The sequence below is a fragment of the Ochotona curzoniae genome, unplaced genomic scaffold, assembly GCF_017591425.1.
Source record: "Ochotona curzoniae isolate NIBS_2020 unplaced genomic scaffold, NIBS_Ocur_1.0 scaffold_3208, whole genome shotgun sequence".
NCBI classification, from domain to species: domain Eukaryota; kingdom Metazoa; phylum Chordata; class Mammalia; order Lagomorpha; family Ochotonidae; genus Ochotona; species Ochotona curzoniae.
The window spans coordinates 32,036,093-32,046,468 of record NW_024467106.1 but is presented as its reverse complement, the minus strand read 5'-3'; the positions used below and the strand labels follow the sequence as shown (position 1 = coordinate 32,046,468).

Genomic DNA, 10,376 nt, shown 5'->3' with positions numbered 1-10,376 from the left:
TTCGACTTTGGCCTTAAAGCTTTCATCCTCCTAAGAGATCAGTGTAAACACTTGTTTGTGGATTTTTTAAAAATCCTTATGTTGTAGTTTTTTTTATGCCTTTTGTTGATCACCTTCCTCTGAAATTATTCTGTACCCTGTTCAACCAGAAGTTCCTTCCAAAGGGAAAAGGGTGAATCAGATTGTTTGGTTCTTACTAAATCTTCTGCTGAGTGGGGCAAGCACATCCTTGGTTTCAGCTCTTCCATCATGATCTCCTTAAGAGTCAAGGGTTTTAGCCTTCCTTCCAAGGAGACCAATGCTGTCCTACCCAAGTGAATGGAGAAGGAAGGACAGGATCCACTTGGGCTTCCTCAGAGGTTAAAAGGAATGTGGGTATGATGGACACTATGAAGGGGTCTGACTGGTGTGCCCAGAATTACTGAGGCTGCCTTTGATAGTAAATCACTCACCTGATGTTGCAGGTGGGAATCCAGGCTGTATTGCTGTATTGAACAGATGGCAAAAAAAAAAAAAAAAAAAGGAATTCTAGAAATGTCTTAATAAGTTACACAAGAATCCTCCTAAAGTTATTATGCAAGAGGCACTCTAAATATATGAGGAACTTCATATAGCCTGTGTGAAGGGGGAATGTGGGCAGGAACCAACTTGGAGGGGCTTACATGTTTGGCGGCAGCTTAGAATTCTCAGCTTGCCTCTCAGCCTCCTTCTAGGCTATTTTCATTTTATTGCAATAGTTTCAGGGAATTGCACATGATATTTTCATCAAAGATAAACAGATATTTTCCTGAAATGGAACAATGTTGGGATTCAGAGAGGGAGAGAGTAATAGAGGGACAGAGAGAGCATGCACCCAAGTCATATTGTCATTTGGCAGTTAGACACACTCATAAGTTTCAGATTTTTTTAATCGTTTTCTGTGGCTGGTTAATAGGAAAGTTAAAACATTTAAACGCTTCTTTTGAAAGTCAAGGTGAATGTTTGAGTGTCTCAAAATGCAGTGGGACATAATCGGGAGTGGATGGAACAGATGAAGAGATGGAATGTAGGGGTTGTTAGGCTTATGTGACACGACTTTTGGGGATACAGTTACTCTCAGAGGGAAAACTACCGAGAGAGTCCTTGCAAGGGATTGAGCTCATTGAGCTCAGCACCACTGCTAATCATAAATGTATATTCATGGAGTGATATGCTGTAGGTAAGGTGGTGAGGACTTTGTGTAGAACCAGGATTCAGCAGTAATTGTATAAAAATTCCAGAAAATAGGGCCCAGCGTGTTGTCCTAGTGGCTAAACTTCTCGCCTTGAATTCGCTGGGATCCCATATGTGCACCGGTTCTAATACCGGCAGGCCCGCTTCCAATCCAGAACCCTGCTTGTGGCCAGGGAAAGCAGTTGAGGATGGCTCAAAGCCTTAGGACACTGCACCCATGTGAGAGACCGGGAAGAGCTCATGGCTCCTGGCTTCGGATTGGCTCAGCACCAGCCATTACGGTCACTTGGAGAGTGAATCGTCAGATGGAAGATCTTTCTTTCTTTCTCTTCTCCACTCTGTATATCTGACTTTGCAATAAAAATAAATCTTTTTTTTTTTTTAAACAATTCCTGAAAATAGCAACGGGATCAACTGTATTTAGAAAACTCCTTATGTTACTGGCTGTTAGAAAGTTCGTCATTTGACTTCCTGCACTTTAGCACACTAATGATAAAGAGACAATTTTGGAGTTTTTTTTTTTCAATTTAAAGTACCTGGATTTGGGGTATATTTTCAGCCTATACGTTTATTTATGCCAAGAAAAGTGAATTTCCTCCCTTACTATGTCCTGGTCACAGGCTGCCAGTTTTTATCACAGGTGATAAACATTCAAATACATATTCATTCTCTCCCTGGAGGTGGAAGATAGTTCCCAAAATTTCCTACTGTGGTCTTCCTTCTGAGAGGCATTAATTCCGTGCACAGGAGAGCAAGGGAGCTACAAAACAAATAATAAGGTGACAGTAGGCCCCTAAATGGATTCTCCAGAATGTTCTTTTTAATACTACCAGGAAACATAAGAGTCAGAGCCTATCATTTTGCTTTGACATCAGTGAAATCAGTTGCAAGCCATGGGGCAGGGGGGTGGAGAACCCGCTAGAAATCACTAGAAAATTCTCAAAGAACAACTTCCTGAGTTGGGTTGATGTTCCTTCCTAGGTAGGAAGGACTTCACATCCTTTCTTGTGTGCTCCTTTAACAAAGTACAGTGCAGACAAGGAGGAGACAGACAACTCTTGGCTTAGAGATATAGAGTATATTTGGGGTGGGACTCTGCTCACCTGTGCATTAAGGGAAATGACAAATGCAGTCCTCTTCAAGGCAGGCTTCAAGAGGATTGGGGGAACCCACAGACTCTTTCTCCTTGCCCTGGTGTCTTCATGAGCATACCAGTGTCTCTCTCTGAAGTGAGGGCTGGAGGCTAAGAAGCGTTCCCTGGTTGGGTGGCACGAACCATTCGAGGACAGTGCCGAGGGCAGTGGCGGGGGAAGGCCGAGACTGGGGCAGAGCTTTGCTGTTGGGAGCGGAACCGGAGCTTATTGTCTGGGGAGTGAGGGATCCTCAGGAGAGCCGGGCCCAGCAGTTTCTCAGTGGGAGAAGACTGGACCTTGGGGTGTGCAGCTGGCTTCTCGGTTTTACTTCTCTTTGTGGGCCTTTTGGCTGGAGCCTGTCTCTTTTCAGCATTCTCTTTTCTGCTTTTGGCTGCTTTCTCAGCTGCACAGAATGTGGATTCCAAGCACACACTGCCTTTGGTCTTGGGGTTAAAGGAGTGAAGGAAGGATTTCATCTTATTTATCAGGTTTGAGTCTGGAGGGCTGGGCCTCTTGTGAGGGTGGGCTGGCCTCACTTGGTCGTGAAAAAGCTGACTTGGCCAAGCATGGCCCTGAGAAAACTTAGCCTGAATGAGTTGGCCCTGGGAAGGCTGGCCGTGGGAAGCCCAGGCCACCATAGGCTGGGCATTCTCAAGAATCTTTGGTGGTTGGAGAGGGACATTTAGTTTGACTCGGCTACTTTGCAAGCCATTTCCTGAAGCTTTCCTCCCAGGGCTTCCTGGAGGTGGCTCTGGGGGCTTAAGCTGAGGGTGATTCTGGGGTTTGTGTTGGCAAAGATCGGCAAGATGAAAGCTCTGGCTGTGTCTCCTGGAGCCTCGCAGTGTCCTCTTCAGAGGCATCCCTGCTGGCCTTTGCTCTTCAACAGGGAGTCTTTCTTCTTGGGCTAAGGAGGGCCCAAGACCTGCATCCCCTTCCCCTTGGTCTCCTGCTCCTCTGAGTTGCCCTGGGTCCTCTTTCTTCTTAGCCAGTGTGAGGAGTGGTGCTGAGTCCTTGCTCTTGCCAGGGCTTTGGGGCTCGGGGCTCCAGGCTTCTTCCAGGCTGGGGTTGTTTTCACTGGTCTCCACCTGGACATGAAGCACCTGGGCCTGTGTTGTGTCCCCACTGGGCTGAGAGATCGTGGAAGCCCAGTTGGCAGCCCCATGGGGCACTTCTTTGGAGGTAGGTTGCTTTTGGCTCTGCTGGATTGCCTTCAGCTCAGTTGCCAGCTGCTCCTTGAAGAGGACCCCCCACTCAGGTGGTAAGGCAAGAGGACGACTTGGTTGGGTGGCTGGTTTCTGGGGTAGTGCTTCTTCTTGGTTGTTGACATTCTCAGGAGACTCCTGTGAAGACATGTTCTCTACATTTGCAATGTTTTCTTCCCTGGACACCCTTGCCCTGATGGGAATTCCCAATTGTATCTCTAAGACCTTTTTCCTCAGGTGGAAATTGAGTTTGGTCAAGATGTGTGTCTTGGGTGGGTCCGGATTATCAGGCTGTGTCTGATTTTCTGGAAGCACCGTTTCCATTGTCCCTTCTGTCTGTTGTTCAGTCTGCAACTCCTCTGCATTGTCTATAGGCATCTTATTGTCATCTTGAAAGCCTGACTCAATACTCAAATGTTGTTCTTGAAATGATATCATTTGAGTTGGGGCCTCTGTTAGGCTCTTAGTAGACCCAGATACCGCCTCTGTGATTATGGGTTGGTTATTGATCAGTGGGGTAATGGCTCTGCAGAGAGCCACATAATAAAGAGCAGGCAGCCCCGACAGGAAGGCTAGGTACTTGTGTCGTAAAGTAGTCTCCAGTTTCTCAATGGCTTCCTCAGACAGAGCTTGGGGCATCTTATGGCGTTTAGGGACAGCATGTGGTAAGGCCTGTTCTTGCTGATCAAGAACTGTTGGCATCCAGGACACAATTTCATAATGTGGGTCAGGGTCAGTTGCTTCCTGCAGCTCCAGGGTCTGGACCTCTGGAATGCGGGAAAAGGGAACCACTGCTAGGCCCCCAGGAATTCTGCAGCTCCAGGAGCTGTACACACGTGCAGGGACCTTGCCTTGTTGGATCTGTATACATTTAGAAGTGATGTGGTTCTGCAACAGTGCCTTGGCCTCGGTGAACAAGTGTGGCTTAGGGGTCAGTATTGGAGTCACAGTGGGTGAGAGCAGATCACTGTCCCTGTTGGTTTCTAGGGCTGTAGCCTGGGGTCTACTTTCATTGGGTAATTCTTCACGGCTCCACCCCAAAGCCTGCTGGTTAGTGGAGGAGAGAAGTTGCAGGATGGATTGCTGGATCTTCTGGGGCAGACCCCAACGGTGATGGATCACCTGCTTCTGGAGGTGGAATTCCAGCATCCTCCGGGCATGCTCCGGGAAGAAAAGCAATTCCCTGGTGAGGACTGAGACAGGCTTTCCTGACCAGGAAGTTTTTACAGCCTCGAGAGACCGGGCTTTGCCATAGGGATCCTGCTGCATGGTGCTGTGGGGATGCTGAGATTTCCGGAAGGCAGCTGGTAAGCCCCACTGAAGCTGGAGCTGCCTCTGCAGCAGGTGCCATTCCAAGGTTTCGTATTCAGCCAGAGTCAGAAATGGGACGTGGATCTGAGCTTGTTGATGGTCAGATGGAGACACCCAATTTGAGGAAGGTGGGGAAGTAGATTCATCAGGCTGGGTTGGAGTTTTTGGCATCAGAGGGAGGAGAGAAAGCTCCTTGAAGACAGAAGGATCCTTCAAGGAAGGCTTGGACTGATTCTCATTCTTAGAGATTCCTGGAGAGCCCAGGAGAGTGGAAACCAGTGACTCACTGTGCAGGGAGGGGAGGCCACAGAATAGCTGGCTGCTTGTCTTTTGCAGTTGAATCCCTGGGTCACCATCCTGTGCACCAAGAAATTGCTGGAAATCATTTGGGTCTTTAGTGGCTGGAGACGCTAATGTTAGGGTCATGGTGTTTGGAATATGACGGCAGTGGTATATTTGTTCTGGGTCTGTTATGGACCATTCAGAAACCCAGAATATTTGGCTGGCCTGGCCTGTTATACAAGAGCACCAAGCCTGGTGGCAAATTGTGCCTAAGCTATGAACACTGATTTGAGATGTATTATTCAAGAGTAAGGGAACTACTTCATTATTTTCAGGCTGGCAGTTCATTGGGGGGTTTGGCATCAGTTGCCTCAGAGACTCCTCCACACGTCTAGGGAGCCCCCATCTCTGGAAATGCATCCATTTTTTCACATGTATCTCAAGAAGCCTCAGAGATTCAGGACTAAGGAATGGCAAGTGGCCATGGGGTACCATTTGTAAAGCCACGGGATGTACCAGAGTCGTAATATCTGGATTTAAAGTCATTAAAGGGCCCTGGGAATTGAAAGGCTGCAGTGTTTGACACTCATGAGCTTCGGTAGAAATAATCTGTAACATCTCCTGCTGGTTCTCTGGAACTGTAGCCTCCTCTAGCACTGAAGAAGCCATCGTCTCTGGGTCTAAGATTATATCTTGCACTTGAAATTCTTGCTCTAGCTGGAGGTAATCAGCCCAGTATTTTTGGATGCCAACAGCACTGCTTGATTTGACAGCTGGCTGAGTGAAGCATTTAGCCTCCATTACTTTGGCCAGTTTGGGGGATACAGGTGGTACTTGCAAGAGCTCCTCAGAGTGATCAGAATGAATCTCCAGATTCTGCTCAAAAGATACACTAGACATGGACAGAACATTTACACAAGACGAGCCCTGGGATGTCCCTGATAAACTGGGGGAAAGCATGATGCTCTCATCCACCAGTAACTGGTGAACTTCCAGAGCCACGGCGTTGCAGATTTGGCAGCAAGGATCTTCACACAGGAGCCGCCGCACATTTTGGTCTGCAGGAAGCCAGCCTTGACTGAAAAGGGAAATAACGACAATTATTGATTATGGAGACACCTCTGCTTTCTTGGAACAGAGTGTGGCTTTGGATAAACTGCTGGGGTCCGTGCAGTAGGTGTGGATGACATGAAGGTGTGAAGAGAACAGTTCCCTGCCTTGCAGGGCCTGGGGAGCCTCCAGCTGTTTGGCAGGGCCCGGCGGATTTCTCTCTGACCACCTTGACGCAGTCTCACCCCCTGGCTGCATGGACACTCAAGTATCCCACTAAGAATTCTATAATCTATTGAGGCATTGTTTGCCCCTGTGAGATGGCTTTGGCAACTACTGTGAGCTTAAGAGTTAATGTTATTGATGTCTTGGTGAGTGGGCCTTTAACTGCACACAGGAGTACAATTAAACCCATGCCATTTCTGGACACCTTATTGTGTGCCTACCCATTGCCCTGAAATCGGGCCCAGACATATAGCATGCCTTCTGGGAAACGGCTTAACAAGAATCTTACAAACTAATGGAAGTGATGGGAGTAAGAGCTGAAACTGCTATGGCAAAAATATAGTTGCTGTGACCTTAAAGGTTAGTCTGTCCTTGCAACTCTTTAGAGCATAGAAAATGTAGCTGCTTTAGCCGCTTTCATAATCTTTTAACTAGAGGAAATATAGGGTGATTCTATTAACATCACAGAGATATACTTTTGATTATTGTTTAACTGCTTATGAGGCTGTAGAGCCTGCAGTTTCAGGGGGATTTAATGTTTGAAACTTTTTGTCTTAGATCTTTATATTTTTTTCTCTTTTGAGGTATTTCTCCCATTATGTGATAGATAAAGTTGTGAAAATAAAATGTAGTAGAAATGTTTACTAATTAGTAGGTAACCATCTGTGCCTTGGCCTCGGAGTTCTGGCTGTCACCTAGTGGCCACTTCTGAAGAAAGAACAATGGCTTGCTTTAAAGAAACTGATTATAGTAACTTACAGAATTATCTTTAAGAGCACCTGGTTGACCATGAAGTAAAAATTAATTGAACATCTGTGCATGCTGTCTTAGTTCTAAAGTTAAAGATAAAAAATCAAATGTTTATGCAGAGACTTGTGATGTGTCTAAGTAAATAAGTAATAAGGATAGCTTCTTCTTGAGCGGGGAAGCAGCAAAAATGCAACAAGTGTCTGTGTCTTTCTTTATCGCCGACTCCACGCACCCTTCCCGAGCTCCGAACTCAGCTGGAGCTGGACTCCGGCAATAAACGTTGCTTTTTGCTAGCCCAGAAAGTCCCTGGGGCCTCTACCTTCTTGGTGTCTACCATTTTACTTTTCTTCCTAAGAAAATGCCACTTGGCAAAGTATGATGGTCTAGATTATGAGTCCAAGGGTTGCTAGGCAAGGTCTCAGAGAGCCATTTGTTCAAAGTCCCAGAGCGAACTATCAGGTGTGTTTACTTTTCTGCTGACCTTGTTGGCAGAAAATGAATCAGGCAGGCAAAAAATAACAGTAATTTGTAGATGGTCATCACTAAAAATATTACCATGTAAAACCTAAATCTGTCTTATTGCAGGTGAAGAGTCAAAGCCAAGTATTTGATTCAACTAAACTGAGTAATTAGCTCTTTGTGGGAACTATGCATTCTGGGAGTACTTGGTATTCTTGCTGCTACACCCAGCATTTCTTAGGAACCAATCCTGTTCTCTAGAGATCTTAGACGGGATAAGATGATAGATTACCATGTGAGGTCTACTCTAGGAACTGGTTCCCTAATGACAGAAGCAGAAGAAGTAACCTCAGCCAGACCCATGTCCAGCCAGCTCAGGGGTCCTCCTTCAGAAGGGTGTGGTTGTAAAGAGAACATGGCAGTGATGATTTCTTGATGCAAAATGCATTCTCTTGACTGAATAGCTTGTCTCAAGTCTTGAGTGCAGCCCCATGAAGCATCCTGTATGAATTAGGCACTAGGCAAATGCTGAGTTCTGGAACTGTTTTCAGCATAGCACTGAGTAGGACTGGGTGACCCGTCCCTCCTAAGATGTGCTCACTCTCCTCTGCCCTGACAACCTTCTCAGCTAGTGAAGCAGCCTGCACTATGTGTGTCTCCCACCCAGCCATTATTCCTCTCCTCATTTGCCCCAGACCAGATACCCATTACAGACCCATTACAGATACCCAGATACCATTACAGACAAGACTCAAACTTGGGAGACCAAAAAGAGCCAGAGATTACCTTTTCATGACTGAGATCAGCTCCCGTGGCTTCTCAGCTTCTTCCTGGGAAAGTCTCCTGGCTGAGAAACCAGGAAAGAGTTTTATAATCATAGGAGAGTTTTAGAGTCATCCTAGAGGTCTCTGGAGACCTTTGACCCTCAGCCAGAGGAGACTTAAATATGCTCTTAGGCCTATGTACAATGTAATCACATACAGTTTACTCTCCTGTGCCTTTGAATTAGATTAGAGCCTTCTTGGCTAAAGTACCAGGCACCTGGCATCAGGATTCATGAGGGACAGGAACCACGGGAACCTCACCCACAGCGGAAGGGAGTCCGGGGAGAGAGCAGGACTTTACCTCTTGATGCTGCATCTCTAGCCCTTTGCCTGACTTTCCGGTGACGCTTAAAGACAAAAGCATAAAACGTGAAACTGAGACACTTTTTTTGTTTTCATGTCCAAAATGGGATACAGCTCATATACAACTTCCCTCTGTCTTTCTATTTTATCTTCTACATTTAAAAAAAAAAAAAGCACTTATGTATTTGAAAGCTGAGAAAGAGAGAGACACACAGGGGAGAATTTTCCATTAGCTCTTTTACTCCCAAGCCAGGGCTGGTTAAGATCAAAGCCAGGATTCAGGAGCTTCTCACAGGTCTCCCACATAGGTAGCCAGAACCCAGGCACTTGGACCATCTTGGTCCAAGTCCATCTTGGACTGCTTTTTCCAATTCATTAGTAGGGACATGGGTCAGACATAGAACATCCAGCTCACAGTCCCATCTCAACAATGCCAGCCCCTCTATTTGCATTTTGTACCTTGTCCCACATTTCTTTTACCTACTTTCCATCTTATTTACCCCAACTTTTATCTTCTTTTTTTTCACCTTGAGGGTCTTTAAAGTTCATACTGCTATCCAATTCCCAAGACAAGTTCTTATGGAGACTAAGTATCAAAAAAAGGGATTAATAGAAAACAATATTAAATATATAGTTCTAATAGTCAAAGGACTTCATCTTATAAATGTCTGAAATAATCACCAGTTAGAAATATCTCCCAAATGGTTAAGTCTCCTGATGTCCAGTGTGATAGATCCTGTGTCTAAGGCTCTATTCAACCCAAACAGAGATAGTCTTGGCTTTTCCATTAGAGTGTACTGCAGGAAAGGCCTGTAATGAATCAACTCCTAGGCTCTTCGAAGAAAGACTGTTGAAGTAACTGCATATGTTGTGTAAAAGTTAGCAAGAAGAGGTAGTGAGATTCTACATAGACCCTGGAGCTTAAAAAAAAAAAAAAACTTCTTATCTAGGGCTTAATTTAGTTCAGCTGTGAACACATTGATTTCCTACCCGGCAGCAGCTCCTTTTGGGTTCCAATTTCAATCCACAGTAACTTCTTCTCAGTTGCCAGAGCATTAGGAAAATGAACAAGATGAACCCATAGGTATATAACCAGTATTCAATGTCCTCCGGAATAAAAGTAGAGCTCAACATGGTCTAAACCTCATTAGCAAGAGACCAGCCATCCCTCTCTCTAGGCATTCGGGGGCCTAGTGCTTGGTGAGTCCCAGTGCTGGGCCTTGTCGTGTGCGCCTCACAGAAGACAGAACCAGACTCCCGGATTGCATCATAAAGCCCTCTTGTCTCATTAGGCTGTGCCATAGGGAAGCTCATGTGGTGATTCGGTCTGCAGATGAGAGTGTCTAGTTATCTGTAATGATTATAGAGCCTGAAGTCAAGGTGCCACACTCACCAGCATTGCCTGTTTCCCACCATGTCTTCACTCTGTCCCTATACCAGGCTGAGGGCTCAGTTCTTGCCTTCATAGCAACTGTCTGATGACCTATCCTCAGAAAACTGAGTGCCTTTTCAGGCCAGACACCTTTATTAGAGTAGCACACCGGAGTTAGGGAGGCCTAAATGTGGCTGTGGCTTGGAAATGAGAGTTCTGATGTTTCTGGTAACAAGTGACCATAAATCATTCA

General features: G+C 45.9%; 1 protein-coding gene across 1 annotated transcript; it reads right to left on the bottom strand.

Moving 5' to 3' along the window:
- Nucleotides 1–2,455: 2,455 nt before the first annotated feature.
- Nucleotides 2,456–9,885, bottom strand: LOC121144951 (protein FAM205A-like). The gene is made up of 4 exons (XM_040963595.1): nt 9,742–9,885; nt 8,750–8,795; nt 8,411–8,471; nt 2,456–6,218 (listed from the first exon to the last, which is right to left on the bottom strand). Exons 1-4 carry the CDS (start codon nt 9,883–9,885, stop codon nt 2,456–2,458), a joined length of 4,014 nt encoding a protein of 1,337 aa, XP_040819529.1.
- Between the last annotated feature and the right edge of the window lie 491 nt (nt 9,886–10,376).

Bases quoted from the DNA above. Each gene is read 5' to 3' on its own strand.
- LOC121144951 (XM_040963595.1), bottom strand. From the start codon at position 9,885: ATGTTGAGCTCTACTTTTATTCCGGAGGACATTGAATACTGGTTATAT. The intron at 8,796-9,741 runs GTAGGAAATCAA...TTTGTCTTTAAG, and splicing joins CCAAAAGGAGCTGCTGCCGG to CGTCACCGGAAAGTCAGGCA. The intron at 6,219-8,410 runs GTAATCTCTGGC...TTCCCTTTTCAG, and splicing joins CTGATCTCAGTCATGAAAAG to TCAAGGCTGGCTTCCTGCAG.